The sequence below is a fragment of the Meleagris gallopavo genome, chromosome 1, assembly GCF_000146605.3.
Source record: "Meleagris gallopavo isolate NT-WF06-2002-E0010 breed Aviagen turkey brand Nicholas breeding stock chromosome 1, Turkey_5.1, whole genome shotgun sequence".
NCBI lineage: Eukaryota > Metazoa > Chordata > Aves > Galliformes > Phasianidae > Meleagris > Meleagris gallopavo.
This window is the reverse complement of record NC_015011.2, coordinates 187,112,330-187,132,500: the sequence shown is the minus strand read 5'-3', so window position 1 is coordinate 187,132,500 and position 20,171 is coordinate 187,112,330. Positions and strand designations below refer to the sequence as shown.

General features: G+C 39.7%; 1 protein-coding gene across 2 annotated transcripts; it reads right to left on the bottom strand.

The window, feature by feature from the left end:
- Positions 1-1,169: 1,169 nt before the first annotated feature.
- PCF11 (PCF11 cleavage and polyadenylation factor subunit) lies at positions 1,170-20,165 on the bottom strand. 2 transcript variants are annotated; one of them, XM_010706196.2, is made up of 15 exons: positions 16,004-20,165; positions 13,624-13,812; positions 13,000-13,191; positions 11,056-12,164; positions 10,594-10,783; positions 9,863-10,505; positions 7,919-9,369; positions 6,752-6,839; positions 5,965-6,087; positions 5,346-5,451; positions 4,864-5,047; positions 4,323-4,478; positions 3,273-3,365; positions 2,530-2,565; positions 1,170-1,927 (listed from the first exon to the last, which is right to left on the bottom strand). In XM_010706196.2, exons 1-15 carry the CDS (start codon positions 16,100-16,102, stop codon positions 1,718-1,720), a joined length of 4,869 nt encoding a protein of 1,622 aa, XP_010704498.1. In that variant the 5' UTR covers positions 16,103-20,165; the 3' UTR covers positions 1,170-1,717. The 2 variants fall into 2 exon arrangements, with proteins under 2 accessions (XP_010704498.1, XP_019467887.1); XM_019612342.1 differs by having other exon boundaries at positions 1,170-1,843.
- Positions 20,166-20,171: the final 6 nt, after the last annotated feature.

The window sequence follows — 20,171 nt, the reverse complement described above, 5'->3', positions numbered from 1 at the left end:
GGCGGAGCGGTCTCACCGGCCGAAATAGGGCTGGCGCCGCGCTCTTCTCCTCTTCTTTCGCTCCTTCTCCCACGCCGCAGCGGGGTTGCTATGGGCGCGGCGCCCGCTGTCCTCGCGGGAGGAAAATGGCGGGCGGTGCTTGGTGGGAGTGGCGGCCATGGCGTCCAGGCGGGACAGCCCTGCCCCGCGGTGCGGTTGCTGCTGGGCAGAGCTGGGGCGGTTTCTTGAGGGCCTTTTCCAGGAAAAAACAGCAAATCGCTGCCTGTTTTCAACCCACGCAGATATTTGCCAAGCATTTCACCTGCCCGCTCTCTGTGGGATGCTCTGACTCGAGTCACAGCTGTGCGTTTAACCCCTGAGGCATTCTCGGGTGTTTTTGTGACACAGCCTCGGTTCTTCAGCCCCTTGCCTAAGCACCCAACGGCCTGGAAGGAAACTGACTTCCTTCGATGGGGACAAAAGAAATCCCTCTGCACATCTGAGTGGATTTTTCCTAATATGCAACTTCTTGTTGCAACTTACACGAATGTGTTACAGAAGGATTACTGCTTGGTCTGGTTGTGAAGATGGGAAATACTGCAAGAAACAGCAGCATCAGGTTCACAGCTGATACTTACAGCATTTTCAGAATTTGGATTTTCTAAGTACCCGACATTGTGAAGAGCCACATCCTAGGATAGTGATATTTCCTCTGACTTTCAAAAGAAATCCACCCTACGCCTGGCAAAATGTATGTTTATCCCAAGACAAACACTGTATGACAGTTTACTGCCCATCCCACAAACACGCCCAACCACACAAACCCATTACTGAAAGAAAGAGATTGACACAAATATATGCTTAATTTTATTTATTACATTTAAGAAATATTAACATCTCAGGATAGCTGGTTTATCACCTAAATCCAGTCATAAGCAACAACAAAAAAAAAAAAATTCAAATGAGCATTCTTAGATTCATTCCCCCCCTGTAAAGAAAAGTTTGTTCAGCTGTATTAAACTCTTATGTGTGACTAAAAGAAAAAAAAAAATCATTAAAATGTCTCAACTACCAGGCATCCTGGTTTGTTAATTGTCTGTTGGCACTTGTGTTCACAATCAAGCACTCTGGTTGCTTTGTTATATTCTGTCATTCTACCCAGAATGGTCTTTTGGTTACTTTTTTTTTTTTATATATATATATCTGGATATGTAAGCTTGTTCAAGTAAATTTAAGAAGAAATCTAGGATTTTGTCTTGAGAAGTTCCAGCATTGCTTCCCTTGATCACCCACTTATGAGATAACTGAAGGAAGTTGCTTGCTTTCACTTTTCTGAATCTTATTCAGTAAGAGGTTTAAAACTGAGGTCTTTTTAATTCCGTTTAAACTGAAAAAAGTACAGAAACACTGTCTTCATTTGATGGTGTGCATAAACATTACACTCCATATATAGCAAAAATATGTTTTATTTATAATTTACATTTCCACAAGTGAAAATTGTACATTTTTACATATACAATTTCATTCCATTAAATTTTCACGCATCTACAGAATTTTCACACAATGACACCTGAAACAGTGCAGGCAATAAGAAATTTAAATACAAAAATGTATTTATTAACGAAACAGTAGCTGAGGCCCTGCCTCAATTGAATGTTTTTATTTCCTATAAAAAGTATCTGCTTTCCAGAATTAACACAGGAGCTCTTCTGTAAAAAAAAAAAAATCAAACCTCAATCTAAACAGACTCATCTGGCTCTGTTTTAACATCTATAGAGGCAGGTGTGCTCTCTTCTGCACAGGCAGCAGGGGTGTCATCAGGTTCTTCTTTCACTTGAGGTGAGTCACAGGACTCATCTGTTTCCTGTTTAACAATGTTCAACATAATATTTAGGGGATTTTCTACAGGGGTCTTGCTGGGAGAGGGTGTGCAATCAAATGATGATGTCTATAAAACAAACATTCACACAGCGTTAACACATTGTTCAAACAACCATTTTTACCTTCTCTCCCTCTCTGTCTTTCAAAATGCAAACACATGGGCAGTAGAGCACTCAAATTCCAAACTTCTACTTTATATATTACTTCCTACTTTATCTAATAACAAAATTTACTATATAATAGCATTACTTTTTCATAATTACTCTCAAATAGTATCCTCACAGTGATGAAATGCTGTTACTGTAAAATATTCCCGACTACTCCCCCCCTAGAAGGAACTGTTAGCTCCCAAGTCTTAACAAATTTAACATATACTAACATTCATTTTCTCAATTTCTTAAAATTCCTAAGATTACACATGTTACTCAACAATAAATTCATAATGGCTTCAATTTAGTTTCACTTATATGATACAAAAGCTATCATAGATAAATCATAACTAACTCTAATTATGCATTACAAACTTGCCATTCCCAAGGCCTCTGATTCTTTGCCTAGGCACATGCAAGAGGAACTGTTTCTGAAGACCTGCTCTATATAAAGACAGTGATCAAGCAAACAAACTGAAAGCAAAATGATTAAAAAATATGAAAGTAAGGGTTTTCTTACGTTTTGGTAATCTTCGTAACAGGATGGATGGTAAATCTGGAAAATAATTGTTATCCATTTAAATACATTACAAATACAGTAAAAGCACCGGTCAGACATAAACAGATCACAGTATTTTTCCAGGACAACAATGTGTAAATCAAATATGGTGGCAAATGCAACTAGGAAAATATCTGGTGTATACTTATTTAGGAAAAGCCATCACACAAAAATCTTGTAAGCATAAGGAATTATTTCTGTATAGCTAGCTAAGTACAGAAATAATTGGACCACAACCAACACCCACACTCACAGGAACATTCACAGAATCACAGAATGGGTGGAAGGGACATCTGGAGCCAAGTTGCCAAGGACCACATCCTTTGGCTTTTGAAGACCTCCAAAGAGGGACAAGGCCCCACCCCTGGGCTCTTTCCAGCACGGTCTCTCTTGTAATGAGCGGCCCCGGAGTGGACCCAGTAATCCAGGCAGACTCAACAATGCTAAGTAGAGAAGATCACCTTCATTTATCTTTTAGCAATACAGTACGAGGGAAGCCTAGTGAGTCTGTACTAATGATACCAGGACTTCAAGCACGTCCAAAGGTTGAGATATTTATGCACTTGGAAGCAGGAAAACTAGAAGGGGAGTCCTTCAGAAAAGACAGGTCACAGTGACCTCTCTCTTTCTATAATTCTTCTGTTTTTGTTTTGCTTTTCAATATAAATAAGTACACCACTCATATAAAAAAAAAATTGGATTACCTTCTCGTGCATTCTGATAGCATTCTTTAGATGCCACTCTTCCTCTTCCTCATCCCAGTACTGCTCAAATTGCTCCCGGCAGATTTCACACCTCTGAGAAGTTATTGAAGTAACATGATACGTGGTGTTATTAAAACTATTACTGACTCTATTACTGAACACCAACCTCAGGAACTTGGCTGGTAACGGCTGTATGCATATATACATTAAGATAATATTAAGACTACAACATTTTACCTCCACACTTTGAAAATAAGAAAATGTTAATAGAAATTATTTGAGTACAGTTCATAGAGTGAGCAACAATGTTTATCACTTGAAAAATTTAAACTTTGCCCCCTCAACGAGGAAGTCTCTGCAAGGCACTCTGTAACAATCTAATGTTTTACTGTCAGTTAAGACAATCTGCAGCGGGGATTTAGTTTATGGCATCTTCCAAAACTCGACTCCCAGTCAGAGTGAGAACTGCACAAGTAGTATTAAAACCCTTAACACTTCTCTGCAAAATAAAGTCACCTCTGAGAACAAGGCACAAAAGGTAATTTTTTAAGACTGAAACAAAATCCTTTATGGCTTTGTTACCTAGTTTCTTGTAGGCTTAGCATATAAGAACGTTTGTATTTAACTGCTATATCCACTGGTCTACCAAAACGCAGATCTACTGGTTATTTTCAAGTCAGAAGATTATGACAGCTCTTCTGAATGCCCATCTTGTAAAGAACAATCTTTTTTTGTGTGTGTGTATGAAGGTAACAAATCATTTACCATTTGCTGAATCCCAAGCAATAATTTTCTACTTGGAAATCCAACAAGCTTCCTTTATTTATGCTTCCTATGGAAGCACTCAAACCAACATGCTTCTCCCCTTTCAACCATGGAATACCAACAAGTATAGAAGTTGTGGAACTACTGGTTATTTATACTGCTACTGCCACAAGGAAACAAAAGTTACATACACATAAATGCAAAACCTAAGAAGTAACTGCACAAAAACAAGACTTCAGTCTACTTATAGACCACATGGGTTAAGGTAGACAAGCTGAAACTCACCTCAACTGCTCCAGCTGGTCCAGCAGGGACACTCTGAAACTCCTTCTCTTTTGCAGCTTCCTGTGTCTTCAGTACAACTTCTTCATGAGCTTTTTCAAAGAATTGGCTTTTTGCACGCTCCTCTAAGTCAGCTATTTCTTCAAACTCAATCCAATCCTAGGGACAAGTATTCATTCACAATCACAAATAGCCAGAAATGGTTAAAAAAATACATTTAGGAAAAAAAAAAGAAAAAATGAAATCCCAGAAGTAACAAATGTAATCAATCTTAGTTCACTAAAACTGAAACAGTCCTGTGAAAGGCCTTTATCCTTCAACTTTCATTCCATTCTCAGTCCAACCAAAGCAGTACGGATAACTCCAAGCTGCTTACTGTTCACCACAGAACTGCCTTTTGTTTTGGCAGGTATGTATAAAAACTACTTGAATAATCAGACATCACTGATCACCAAACTCCAATGATAATGCAACTTCAACCCCACAGCATGCATGTAAAACACCAAACCCAGCCCTTAAGAGGCACAGATATTGCATTACTCACCGTTACACTGTAGTACCACCTTCTGTGTGTAATTTTTCTGCTAACGTCTTTTTCCGAACGGTTCTGACGATAATGCCAATCTAAATGGTCTGCATAAACGTCTGTCTGTGAAGTAGTAAATCTCATTCCACACGAGTAGCACTGAATTCCAGTGTACAGTCGATTTATAACACTGTCATAACGTCTGGAAAAACAAAAAGAAGTTAACACATCTTTGGAAAGAAATGGGAAGTTTCTCAGTAAGTTGTTTCAAGCGACCTCAGGAGTAGAAGAAAAGCATTTTCTCCTATAAGGTTAAAGCATATGACACAGTCAACTGAAAGCATTCAAGTAAATTAAAAGCATTCAAATAATCATTAACTACTCACAAGGAACACGCTAGTATTGTTATATAACACCTACTCAACCATCTTGGATTAACTATCTAGATACCACCATGCCATTATTCCTAGTGCAGTGTAAGCTCATGCTACAATACGCACTGTCTCAGTTCTTCAACTTTAAAGTTTGTGAGGTCTGGGACATCGTGATCACCCTGGTCATCATCCTCCTCTTCAGCAGCTGGCTGCGCCGATGTTTCATTCGCTTCTTTAAAACAAAGAATATCATCAAAATTTCAGTTCATTTTCAGAACAAAATAAGGTGCTCCTGAACACTGTACTTACTCAAATATTAATAAATATAATCTGACTATGCTAACCTGAATGTGCCTAAGAGTTGAGTCAGTCTCATAGTTTGAAAAGCATACAAAGACAGTATGCTACTCAGAATGGCAATTTAAGATGACACTATTTTATCTCAGCCTCTGGCACTAAAATTCAGTATTCAAAGAGACACAAATATTTCAGAAACTGACAAGAATCTGATTAAAATCCAGAACAAATTACTGAGTCAGGGTGCCAAAAACAAAACTGGAGGCTCTAAGTAGCTTAAATATATATCTAGAAAGTTAATAATTCACTTTATCACATGCACCAAATAGTTTCCCACAAAGATCCATTCAAACAAAAAGAATACAAGAGTTCACAAAGTTCTCACACTTCACTTTACACTTCAGCTATGCATAAACTGGAGAGTTGGAATGTAATGAAATCTACATACGCGCTGAAGTGGAATCTGTTTTTGACAGTTTGAGGATTCCTGTTGACAACAGTTTAGCAAACAATTCATTGACATCAAGCTGACCAAGGTGGTTATCAGGATATGAATGTGGAAGGGCTCCTCCTAGGAGAGGGGACAAAAATGTCACAACACTCAAAAGACACCAAAGGTTAGCATAAAAAAAAAAATCACTTCTATCAGCATATTTCACAACACTTTTTTCTTTCCACCCCTTTTTACTTCCATGTTTAATTTCAATCTATTTATCCACTTCAGTTTGCCTCATTTCCTCCCCTACAACTTCCTTCATAATGTAAGTATTTTGAAATGCCATCTGCCTTGTACTGAGATTTCCATGGAAAACATAGTATTTTTTCTTGTTTTATGCTTAAAGACCTCACGGGAATCCATCTACTTAAATCATTTACGACTTGTTACCAGACTATTATTACTAACAATTAATATATTGGGAATGTTAATTTGGCCTGGCCAATTGAGGTGCCCTTCTGCCATCAAGCAAACCAAAAATTGGTTTTGGTGTGGTTATTTTTTGTTTTGAAGTGTAACTACATACCAAAACCACGTGATTTATGAAAGCTCTCACTGCTTGGGGGAAACTCTTGGAGAGATGACAGTACTCCCAAAACCACACCTATTGCCATCTCACAAAGAAGGCTGCCCTTAGTGCACATGAACCCACCACATCACCTCAGTACAGCACTCATTTTTGTGGTCATGAACAGAGAACAGTCCAAAGGACACAGAAGGAAATTAACTATTACAGTACCTGCAGGGTTCTGAACAAAGCTTCCAGGATTTGGTAAATACTGTTGACCCTGGCCATAAGGCCCTGGCTGAGCAGACATATGCGAAACCTGTAAAATTAAGCCTTTAAGTATTCTTGGCAGGGCAATTTGTTTTTAATTACTCTATCATTAACCTCTATACATTTCTCAGTTCCATATATATTTAAATGCTTCCATTACTTCATTTTGCCAGTTCCACAGCGAAGGATCCACCAGTTACCACACCTTAGCATCATTTTCATTCCCCATCAGAAAAATATCAGAAAACAGACTCATTTTGCCTGTTAGCCAAACTTTTCTTCTACTTGCCCATCCTTCAAGCACATTTTCCACACACAGTGGAACCTTTTCACCAAAAAAGAGCTAATAAAAAAAGAAACTGGTAAACAATCACCAACCAAGGCGTCACAATCAGGTTTTATCTAATAATTGAGACAGTACCCATGATATGAAACTCATCCTGAAAGCCGAATTTTCAGCAAACCAGCTGCAAGAATCTTCAGACAGAAAAATAGTTTTTACAGCATGCTTGTAGCACATCCCCTACAATCTACTGGGAGAATGGACATCATTTTCACTGATTTACAATTATTTTTCCCTTCAGAAGAGAGCACTTCCAACAAGCAATAGCAAGGACAATTGAAACCATAAAGCCTGCTGGTGCCATGATTATTCTTCAGAAGCAATAGCTTAGAAGCCTGCAGGCATCTTTCTCAACTGCCCCCAAGTTATGGATGTCTTCAAAAAGATAACAATTATTTTGGTCCATCTTAATTCTAAACCTCTCAGAAAAAGTGATTATGTATATTCACTTCAATAATCTGTCATGATTTGCATAGAACTTGCTTTGCATAAGTGAAAACATCAGTGTCTTTCAGTTACCTAATTCATTTTCAAATTAAAGACACTAATCTCAGTGCTGTATTTTCAGCTACGAAATGGTTGCAAAGAACTGGTTTTTAATTTCTAAAAACAAAGACTCATAAAAAATAGCAATGCATGCCCCTTTCCTTGAATCATCTAGATACTACTCAAGGATATTTTTAGTCTGCAAAAAAAAAAAAATCAGTGTTTTTAGAGGAAGAACTGCTAATTGTCTACACAAAAACACTTCTGCAAGTAAATTATTTACTAGAATCAATTCTTACCTGATGACCTCCCATTGACATACTATTGAAGTTCCCGTATTGAGGACCCTGAAGTTTGTCATCAAAATAATGTCCAGATGCTCTCAATGAAAAATTCTGTGCTCCTGGGCCAGCTGGCCCACTGAAATTTGGTCCTAGTGAACTGTCAAATATTTCAGGCCTTTGGAACTGCATCCCATGAGCTGGTCCACTGTAGCCCTGTCCAGGATGGTCAACAAAAGGACCACTTTGTCCATATGGCGACATCTCTAATCGTGAGGCAGGATGGCTGGCCATATTTTCAAAACGTGCACCATGAAGGCCAAGGGGCAGGTCAAATCTCGAGGCTGGCTGGTGAGGACCATCAAATCTTTGAGGTATGGCTGCATCAAATCGTGGTTGTGCGGGCTGGCCAGGAGCCCTTTCAAATCTTGGGCCAGGCTGTCCATGAATTCCATCAAATCTTTGTAAAAGAGACAGCTGTCCAGGTTGACCATCAAACCCAGCATGGCAGCCATCAAATCTTGGACCAGTCCGTCCCAGAGGACCATCAAATCTAAGTCCACCAACTCCCTGGTGCACTGGTCCATCTATCAATCTGGGCCCTACACCTGGAGGCCCATGTGGCCCCTCAAATCTGAGCCCACCTCCTGATGGTCCATGTGGCCCCATAGGCTGTCCATGTGGCCCCTCAAATCTGAGACCACTTCCAGGTTGACCATGGGGCCCTAATGGCTGTAAATGTGGACCTTCAAACCTGAGACCACTTCCAGGTTGACCGTGTGGCCCCAAGGGCTGACCGTGCGGTCCCTCAAACCTGAGCCCACCCCCTGGCTGACCTCGAGGCCCCAGAGGTTGACCGTGAGGTCCTTCAAACCTGAGACCACCTGAAGGCTGACCACGAGGTCCCTCAAACCTGAGACCAACTCCAGGTCCTTCAAATCTAGGACCACCCACAGGCTGGCCTGCAGGCCCCTCAAACCGCAACGGCCCACCTATTTGCCCAAGAGGTCCCTCAAACCTCAGAGGACCTCCCCCACCAACCTGTCCCTGTGGTCCTTCAAACCTGAGAGCCCCTGCCAGCTGCCCTGGTGGCCCATCAAATCTTAGGGCTCCAGCTCCCCCTGCTCCTGCCAGGGGCCCATCAAACTGAGAACCACCCGCGCCCACCAAAGGCCCCTCAAATCTCAGAGCAGCCTGTCCAGGTGGCCCATCAATTCTAGAACTTGAACCAGCAGTAGGACTATCAATAAAAGGGCTTCCTTGTCCATCTGCCCCAACTCTTGCAGCAGATGGTCTAGATGAGCCATCAAATAAAGGTCTGTCTTCCATTAGTGCACTTATTCTTGGCTTTGCTTCTATGCCTCCAAATCTTGACCCTGGACTGTCTGGAAATGGTTCTTTATCTGGGTCTTCATATCTAGCTCTTTTGAAACGTTCATTGAATGGTGATCTTGGTTCATCTCGAACACCTGAAAAAATAAAATAAAGGAAGATAAGGCGCTGTGCAGAGAAGGACCTAGGTGTCCTGGTGGACAAAAGGCTGACCATGTATCAGCAGTAGGCTCTTGTGGCCAACAAGATCAATGACAAAACTAGGGTCAATTAAGAAGAGCCATGGCCAGCAGGTCAAGGGGATAATAGATGGAGTCAGGCTCTTTTCAGAAGTGCCCAGTGACAGAATAAGGCACAATGGGAACAAACCGGAACAAAGAAAGTTGCATAGAAAAATGAGGAGAAAAAAAAAAAAATACTTTACTTTGAGGGTTAAGGAGCACTGGAACTGAGAGCTGCCCAGAAAGGTTCTCCTTCCCTGGAGATAATCATAATCTGCCCACTTTCCTACTCGAAGGGGGTCAGGTCCAACAGGGGGTTGGACTATGAATCTCCTACATCTCCATGATAACCACTCACCAGAAGATTGCAAATTATTTGACATCTGTAAAATAAGGCAAAAATACATACCAGCTTTCCCAAGCAGCTGTCTTTCTTCACGGTTATCAAACCTACAGACTGCATCACCATCTATCTTCTGGAACTCTGCTGTGCCTTTTCCCTGCTGTCTGAGAGCATCTCTGAATTCATCTGATTCTCCCCAGTTGTCATAAGGATCAAAGTTTTTCGAACCCCTGCCTCCTTTAGCAGCATTTTGTTCCTCAAGCCTTCGTCGACCCTCAAGCGGCGAAAGGTTTTCAGCAAAGGGTCTGCTTGTGCCACTTACAGGAGAGTGCCGTCTTGACCTTTCTCCAAAAGGTTCTTTTCTTTCAAACTGTACTCCACGCTTTGCTTTTGCTTGCTCACAGTCCACTCCAGAAAGCAACGCATCTGGTACATGATAATCCAAAATATCATCAGGATCCAAGAGATCAAGTCTTGACAATGAATGTTGAACTTGTGTTCTTTTCAGTTTAGCTTTATGCTCATAGTATGTTAACTCCGCGTCAGACAGAAGAGGCTTCCTTTTCAAAGAGCCTTTCTCCTCTGTAGGGCTATCCCAGACATTACATCTGTGCTTTCCTTCCTGGTACTGGAACAGCTGCCGAATCTGATGAGCTACCACGAGGAACTCATCTTGTGTTATTTCACCAGATGCTAAGCGGTCATTGGCCTGTAACATAAAGTTTGAATTTCTAAGAAGAAAAGCAAAGCACAACTATATTCAAAACACCTCTACAAAGAGGATCAATCAGTATTACCTTTTTAAGTAATTCTCTCTTGCTTGCAGACGTCAGTTCTTTGGGAATTTGTAAATTGGCATCCACACTTAACCGGTGCTGCTGTTTTGGTGCTCGGGGTGATAGAATTCCTTTAGCAGCAGGCCAGTTTTCTCGGTGTCTTTGGTGAGGAGATTTACCAACTGCTTGGTGTTCTTCAGTCTGCTGCGAGCTGTAAATAGGAACACGTTTAAAACTAAGTTAGTTCTTTATTCAGGATATATTACATCTCCATCAGAATTGATAATGGTAAAACATCACTATCAATTTAGAAAGTATGCATATTTGCCATTTTTTTTACTACAACCAAGTTATGAATCGTGATCAAGAACTTCTGTCAACGTGGACAGTCTGAATGCTTCCACCTAAACCTGACTGCACTTTAGCCAAGAGCAGAATTTCCACTTACTTCAGAGAGAATCTGTTTAAAATACGGTAACTTACTTTTTATTTTCCTCCCAACCGGATTTCCACCTCTTGCCTGCTTTGGATCCCTGCCAATTCTCTGCATTCTCCTTTGGATCAGGAGATGCTTTTGTAGAATGCTGGCTTGCTATTTCTTGGGGTCTGTCTTCTTGGCTTTTTTTCACTCTCCTTGGATCTCGCACCTCTTGTTTAACATTTCGTTTATTAGAATTCCTTTCATCTCTTGCCCCTTGTGAGGCTTCTTCTGCATGAGACTGCTTAGGACCTATCTGACGTATCTTTCCAATTTTAGGAGTTGAAGAAGTGGGAGATAAACTCCTAAGTCTTCTTTTGGGTGATCTCCTCTCTCTTCGTTTTGGAGAATGTGTAGATGGTGACCGTGACTTAGGAGAGCGGGATCGTGACCGTTTTCTATTACTGGATCTCCCTTGTTTTCCACCCTGTTTTTCTGATTCTTCTGTAGTCACATCTTGTTTCTGAACAACACCATTAACTGTTTTATTTCTGCTACCTACTGGTCTATGTTCACCTGTCTTATGTTCATCTTTTTCTTTTTTCTCTGTATTTCTCCTCTTTTCTTTCACCTCATCCCCTTTGCTCTCTGGCTTTTCTTGAAGATGTTTTTTCAGTCTCGGATCCCGTTTACTCATTTCAGATACTTTTGTGCTTTCAGATTCTTGGGTTTTAGTATCTTTAGTATTGGGAAGCTTGTTTTTCAAAGGAGATGGCGACTTAGACTTTGTTTCCACCTGATCGGGTTCTTTCTTTTGTGTTTTTTCACCTGCTTTCAATTTCTCTGGTTTTGTTGAGCTTTGTTTTTCAGATTGAGATGTTTTGCTCGCCTTGGTATCAGACTGGCCAGTGGTGTTTGGTGGAAATTCTTTCCTATGAGACTGATCTTTAGCATGAGAAGAATGCTGTGACATTCTGTTAAGTCGAGGATCCCTATTTACTATTTTGACATCGTGAAGTGGAGGACTTGGGGATGGTTTGATCTTTTCAGATTGCAATGAAGCCTGAGTAGGTGTTTTAACTGTCATATGAGGTGTCTGGGACACATGTGGCTTGGAAGGTGTTGGAACCGAAGGTATAGAAGATGATCCTTGCTGAACGCTAAGAGAAACAGCCTGAAATAAGGTGAAAAGAAAAAAAACAGCATTAATCTGCATGATACAACACCTGCACAGAGATGCTCACGTGCTGTTCTGAAAACAAAGCTGTAAATAGAAATGTTTTGAAATAGTTATAAGATTCAGCCATTTAACTGAAAATGACTCATTAATTCCTGATCACAGGTATTAAGATAACACAGTACCATCACAAAAGATGAAGTTCAAGTACAATATAAAGTCAATAGCACAAGGTCAATGCTGCAAAAAATGCAACATAAGCACGCCTCGTTACAGCTTTAGTTTTTCTATACCTTCCACACTTCCAAGACAGCTAAGTGGCCAAGCATATTTATTTATTTTTATTTCTGGGCTTTTAAGATGTTTCACTTTAGTACCACCAACATTCAACAGAAGATGAATATAAAAACAAAAGACTTTCAGATGGTGGTATCAAACCAACCTGAAACACTGAGGACAGAAACTGCCTCGATATTTCTTACAATCAGGATTCCCCGTTCTTTATGGAAATACTCAATTTTCTAAAAGCAAATATATTTGAAAAAGCCTCTTTTATGGAGAGCCATGAAAAGACATGGAAGATGCATCACAGGCAGACATGATTTTTGAGAGAAGAAAAAAAGATCACAAACCTTTTTTAAGCTATTCTGAATGTAATTCTTAAGATTTCTACATAACAATTACTGGTCTAGAGCACCAGATCAACTTGCACTGCTCTAGTCCTAAAACAGCTACTCATGTGAATTTAACTGCTGTTACCAGTATAGCAGCTAAGGTAGTATCAAACAAAGTGAGACCAAACCATGGACCATTCACCAACTATTCTACTCACCAACTGTGCTTTAGTCTGTTCCAACTCCAGCTCTAATTTTTTTTGCTGAAGTTCTAACAACTGTTTTTGCTTCGCAAGCAATTGCTGCCTTATCAGTTGCTCCTGTGTCAAATTCTTTTGTATTTCAGGAACAGTTGGAGGAGTAGAGGCACCAGAAGTGACAGCAGAGGTAGATGCAGTAGATTCCTCTGGCTAAAAATAAAACATAAGGTTACATTCAACATCTTAATAGAACCAGCTAACTCCATCTCCCTTAACTGTTAGCATGATACAAAACTGGAACTTAGTTTGTACAAGTTATGAACTGCAATTTTTATGCAAAATACAAACAAAACACTGAAAAATTTCTGCTCCTCTAGAATTTGCCTGCTGTCATAGGATTAACTCTGCCACCATGATAGAATATGCCACTTTAAATAAATAAATCAATATTTAGAAATCTAGAATTCAGTTTTAAAACAAAAACTAAGCCCCCTAAATATTTCAAATCCACAAATTCCTCTTACCTGTCTCCAGTGATCAGATGCTTTATTCTTATCATACTACAATTGTCAAAAAGCAGCATACAAACAACAAAAACAACACGTACTGCCATCTGTTCATACAGTAGGTATAAAGACTTACCGATTTATTTAAAAACTTAGGATTCACATGGATGCTAGAAGTATTCACATTTGGGGGCAGAGGTTTAATTGGCCAAGCAGGATCTAATGAGTTGACTCTGACATCAAGTGCATAAAGTTTCTTCAAAGGGAAAATATCGTCCCATGTGGAGCGTAATTTAAATAAACTTTTCCTAGTATTTTCATCCACCTAAAACAATAAAACAATTCTATGGCTTGTTAAGTTAATATAAAACAACTTAAACTTTTCTGTAGAACTTAAGATCTCATATGCTTTATATTCTTACCAAATTTATCATTTTAACACAATGAACTGGCTACAAAGAACTTGTAATTGGTGCAGATTGATACATCTACACCAAAAGAATGGGTAACAGAAGTTCTAATGTAGAACTGTCATTTCAAGGCTATTTGAAGGCTTTATTGCGTATTACCATTCTCTGAGAACTTTCTTTCAGCTTTTCCATTACCAAAATTCTCATTTGACTTGGCCAATTTCTGTCAAAAAAATACAGCAACAAAAATATCCAAAGAAAAAGCCTCTAAAACAATGCAGTAATTCAAATGTTTGTGCTGAGTGGCATACAGCAACAACAAACAGAACAACAAACTTTCTGAACAGAAGTGTTTTGTTTAGCTGTTTAATCACTGAAGTTTTTTTTCCCTCCTAACAAATCCAACAAAAAGTGTACGAGTCAAAACAAACTCAAGTACAGTTCAGTTCAATTGCAAAATCTGACCCACTTACGAGCCATAAATCAAGTGTATTAGTAGCACCCATTTTCTCTTTGCAATCAGACTGGATCATTTTATGACAGTTCAGTTCAAGACTCACTCAAGTAGTTCATTTAAAGAAATGGGAAACATCTGCTGACAAAACACATGCAGCTGCCCTACTGTGAATGTGCTAACTCAGTCATTACGCATTGACCCTGCAAAGACCTTTTTTTGGCTGCAGTTTTATTTTAGGTGTCACAGCAAGACATGCTGTCCAGAAAGTTCAGAAGTTCTTTGAAAGAGAGGGCAGGAACTTCAATAAGCATAATTCATACTTAGCTAGTGGGGGATGGGAGGGTGCCTCTACACAATTTTCAGTATCAAGTTCACTGCAAAAGCTGCTGCCATGACTGAGCCAGTTTCTGACTTCGCTAAGTGTTTAAAGATACCTTTAATAATCATTTACTGATAAAACAGAATGTCTAACAATGTCAGTGTGAGAATTTCATCTTGCAATATCATTAGTTATCTAAAGTGATTGACACTTTACATATATAATATAAATATAATAGTTCTAGTTAGCTTAGTAGACAGTTAACTACAATAATCAGCAACTGAATTACCCAGAGCTTCAGCTGCTAGTTTAAATGCAACTCAGTGAAAGAACAAAAAACAATATTGGAAAAATAAGCAAATGCCTACCTATCTACTCTACACACATAAGTTCAATATTTCTGAGCTCATTATGACAATCTATCCCTTATTTGGTTACTCATTGCACAGCTGAAAAACAGATATAAAACATTCTGGGATCACAGATCCCCACTGGTATGTAGTAATAAATACAGCAAAGCTCCACTCATCTCATTCAGATGTGGTGCCACTTTCTTAAGGCATACAGGAAACCACAGAAGTTAACTTTCCATTTCAGATTCAACTTAAACCCATTCAAGTCCAGTCTTTCAAAAGCTGGACTTGGATTTGCCATTCTCACTGAGGAATAAGCACAATTACTTCACTGGGTTTAAAGACTTAGAAAAAAAGTGAGTATATTTGGCAGCAATTTTCAACACTGGATGAAATTAAAACACGTATTTTTAATGTAACAAAGCAATAATATACTCTCACAACCTCCCCCCCTCACCCCATCATATGTGTTTTTTATTCACAGACCACTTAAAGAATATCAGGTGCCAGTGGGATTTGTCACAGTTTAAGCGCTCATTTTTCACATCAAAAATTAAGTGAATCAGACAAATCTAACTATAGAGAGCTCAGAAAAATCTCTAAGAAACTGATTCTGAGTATATTCCTGACATAAAGACTAACCACTGCCTTAAAAAATAAATCAGCAATTCGTAATTCTATACATTACAAAAAGTCTGTCCAGGTAAGCAATCAGCAATCAAAAAAATTAGTGAAGCCTTGCCTAGATAGAAAAACTACACAAGTTCATCAAGACTTTGCATCTTTTGGCTAACTTAACTCACAGGCTTGACAACAGCAGCAATGCCCTTCCACATTATAGATACAGTATTGCCATTTATAAAAAACAATTCATTCTTCTCATTCAGCACCCAAGAAAACCCAAAGCTGAGAGCATGTATTTATTTTACCAGGAACAACTTTGCTTAAATACAGAACTTTTCTGAAAGTGTATATACCTTTTCAAATACACAAATAAATGTTGCAACTAGGTTTTTAGTAAATGCAGTAAGATACTCTCTTCCAACATTCTTGACAATGGAATCCATAAGGTACATAACAGGGAGCTTCTCTGACGCAGGAGCCTGGAGTAATAAGAAGAAACTGAGAAGTTTAGTACAACAAAAACATACGTTAAGCTATTTAAATAAAGGGATTACCAATCCCAGAAATACAGACCTCTCTTTTTGGTTGCCACTATAAACACCAAGGGATTTGCTTGGGATTTTTTGCTTATACAAAAACTTAAAAACTTAAATCTGGAAAATCAATACTCAGTTCAAAGTATAATGCGGTGGGTCTACCACAGAGAAAAGGAACACCTTGGGTTATTCTGTTTGTCTCAAAGCTTTGGGGTGGAAAAAAAGGGAAAAAAGAAAAAAGAAGCCCACAAGACAGTATTACTGCTAGTGTACCGAGTGCAGCCTTTCAAAACCCACTGGAGAAAATAACTTGAAATTAGCAGGAAGCCATCGCTACCACTTCAAGGAACTTCTAAAAAATAGTTTATCACTTGGACCTCCTGAATGCTTGCTTTTCTCCATTTCACAGAACACAAATCAGACTTCCTGCGAACAGCCCAGGTTAGAGAACTCCGGTAGTCGTAGATTATACGTCGAACATCACAGTCCTTTCACAAACTACACGCAGAAAAGGTCACAACTATATCACTGTAATCCAAAGGAATGGAGCAAGGAGTCCCAGTCTCTGTTGGCACTTGTCAGCGGTCACAGTCAGGTTTTAGATGGACGTGCAGACAGAGCAAAGTTCTAAATCCAGACCAAACCCAATCACCAAGCTGACTGGGTACAGATGGGAAAGCTCAGGAATCACCACCACAGTTTCCACAGTCTGGAGTCTTCACACTCAGGATACATCTTTGCTACAAGAGATGGCTTGAGGGATCTTTTTTGTTGCTTTTAAATCCACATTCAAAACTTGTAGCAAGTCTGTGAAACAGAAGCATGGATGGTGGACAGCTACAACTTCCAATGCAGGAACAGCACTACTGGGCCCAATCAAGGTGCTTTTAATGCCCACCACTGGCTTTCATCAGCAGAAGACACAGCAAAGTTCCAGAAAGCATCAGTAGCAAACAGCTGAAGAAGACAACGTGAAAGACACCACCACAAGCTCCGCGCTGATCGACATCTCCTTAGACAGGAGCATCCACTCTTAATACTTTTAAGTCTCATTCACCATCCGGTAACTCAGCATAAAACCAGAGTAACTTCATTGTTCTTTTTAAACAGGACAGGCTCCTATGATTATCAGCAACACCTTACTTCTCAGCCCCATTGTCCAAATAAGTGTGTGGAAGTGCTCTTGCTTTACAATTTTAGATTTAAATCCTTCCCTATTAAAGTGGTTCACAGAAGGGCACCGAGTCAACAAAACTTTTATATGGGTAAATCATATTTCCTCACTTTTAAGTGTATATTAATTAACCATGACCCAAAACTCAACACTGAAAAGGACAGTTTCTTGTTAATGGGGAGGGGAGGGTGTCACTGCCCCTGAGCATGTAAAAAAATACAGGCAGCTGATGTATTTTGTACATGAAAAGACAGAAAAGTGCACAGCTAAGCAACACGTTAAGAGAATGGTTTACACCATTTGTACTATCTAATCTGAGTGCTGACTTATGACCTAACAGCGGGCTGTAAAGCTGCTAATATGCAAGTGTTAGAATAGGGGCATTTCTCCAGCTTAGAAAAAAAATAGATGTGCAGCTGCTTAATATTAACATGTCCACGAAATATTGGTTAATTCTTTAATGCAGCCTACACAATGGCACATTAAAAACACTATGCTAAGTTGTGAATGCTTTCTTTTATAAAAAAAAATGACAGTGTACAGTTTCTGACTTTCTAAGTCAGCTTTCAGTGAAACAAAGAGCTGTCTTAGCAGCACAAATGCTCAAGAGCTACTAGCAGAGCACTACACTCTTCCATTTCACCAAGGTATGGAAGTAGCTCACTATACACAGCTAAGATTCAAGTTGGAGATGCCAGAGTATCCATTTAATAGCAAAGGCACTGTAACAAGTTTAACAGCTTCATGTGCTTGGGAGTAGTTAGAAGTAATCACACAGAAAAGCACTGCAATGTAGTAAGGAAGCCTACTTCAAAATGTGACAGCATTAGTTTAGCAGAGTGCCCTCCTTCAAATATCAGCTACTCAGCTGACACAATCTAAGAACCATGACTTAAAAACGGTTGGGTTACGTTTTCATTTCTGGAAATGTTTATTATGTTATCTAGCCCACGTTCCAATAACCACACAAGGGAATCCCAGATTTGAACGTCTTGTTTTCAGGCGATCTATACAGCACCCCCTAGCAAGAAAGAGACCCACACAGCACTAACCAACAGCAGGGAGGCTCCGCATACCACCAGAACACACAGAATGCTAACGCTGAGCTCATTACCACAGAATTCCCACTCTTCTTTCAAATAATGTATGAAAGCTACTGTTGGAAATGTGTGGCTTTTTTTTTATTAGTTTCCTAAAAAAAAAAAAGTTTCAACTTCAAAAAAAAAATTGAATCATAATCAAACCCCGAGTCACAAACTTGCAAAAAACTTTGTTTAAAAAACAACTTTGTACACAAAATGGGTCTCAGAAACAAATTCTGCACTATACAATGGTAAATAAAAAGACAAATACATATTTCACACTTTTTATTTACATATTTTTATAATACCAGTCACACATTTCAGAGCCATTTATTAAATCGTAAAGCAGACCACTCAAGTTTTTACACTAAACAAACTGTCTCCAGGCAACACTTTTTAAAAGTGGCTTAGCAAAGGAGAGCACTTTCCCAAAAACAACTAAGAACTTGCCTTGAATAAACCACAGTCACAAACAGTAACTAAGGCAAAACTAACCATTGATACAAGATTTAAGACATCTTTAAAAAGGAAAAAAAACACACTTCAGGGCAGGCTCTAAAACACCCAGAAATGAAGAAATTTGACAGCATTGATATTTATCACAAATTATATACATCCACTGCCCTTTAGGAGATATAATGGTGAGATCTATTCGGTTATGATGTCACCTCCCCAAGGAATGGCAAAAGTTGGCCACTGGTAGCATTTAAAACTAGACTGGAAGAGGTCTGTGGAACACTAAAGAGCCATCCTGCATTGGTAGAAAGACAGATTAAATAACGTAAGAGATCTTTCCCTCCCCAGCATTAGACAGTACAATTCTCACCATTATAAACTGCGATTTAAAGCCAAAGGAAAAAAAAGGCCTGTATTAGAGGGAGCCTGGTATTAGAGGGAGCAAGGGAGACAACAGGGGAGGGGTGACTGGTAGGAACACGGTGGATTGAAGGAGTAACCCTTTTCTTACAGAAAGCTGCTGTTAGAAAGGTACAGTAACCCCCCCTGCCCCCATCCATGTGCTGTGGCTGACTGATGTCAGCAACTGCCTGGGTTGGGCTCAGAGGGAGCCTCCTCTTTCCCTTCCTTTTATATCACGTGCCTTTCAGACGCCATGTTAGGATCCTACAGGCTGCTGCGGTTTCTACAGTCAGGGAGAATTTCTTCTTCCCATCCTCACCAAATAAACCTCTCTAGCCAAGACACGTGAAGATACACAGCACTAGCTTCACTTAGGGCAAGCCACCTGAAAGCCAAACGGGTTACCCCAAGCCCACGTCGCTTTCTCTAAGCAGACAGCACAGAACCACCCCACAGCAGCACACGCACACTTCCCTACTCAGAGATGATCGCCTTTCACCTGAAAACTTTCCTCGAAGACAAGCCCCCCGCCCTTACTCCTCCAGTTAATATCTCACAGGGAAAATAACCTTATCTTTCAAACTGGAAGCGATACTTAAAAAATCATTATATTTAGCCTTTCTAAAGCAGACGATTTCCGTGCTATAAACTCAACCTTTTCATTCCTTCGCACTACCCGGGTACAAATTAAAAAAAATAAACCTCCACAAGCTCAGGCTCTCACTAACGACACTTATACAATCGTTATCTATGGAAGAAATCGCTAAATGCAACGGTTTCGACACCAGCTTCGAGGGGAAAACCCAGTTCCAGGGCGAGGCGCTGCCCAGTCACGGCCGGGCCGCCATGTTGTGTCTGTTACCCACACGGG

Bases quoted from the DNA above. Each gene is read 5' to 3' on its own strand.
- PCF11 (XM_010706196.2), bottom strand. From the start codon at position 16,102: ATGTACCTTATGGATTCCATTGTCAAGAATGTTGGAAGAGAGTATCTT. The intron at 13,192-13,623 runs GTAAGTCTTTAT...TTTTATTTTTAG, and splicing joins CTAAGTTTTTAAATAAATCG to CCAGAGGAATCTACTGCATC. The intron at 2,566-3,272 runs GTAATCCAATTT...ATTATTTTCCAG, and splicing joins CTATCAGAATGCACGAGAAG to ATTTACCATCCATCCTGTTA.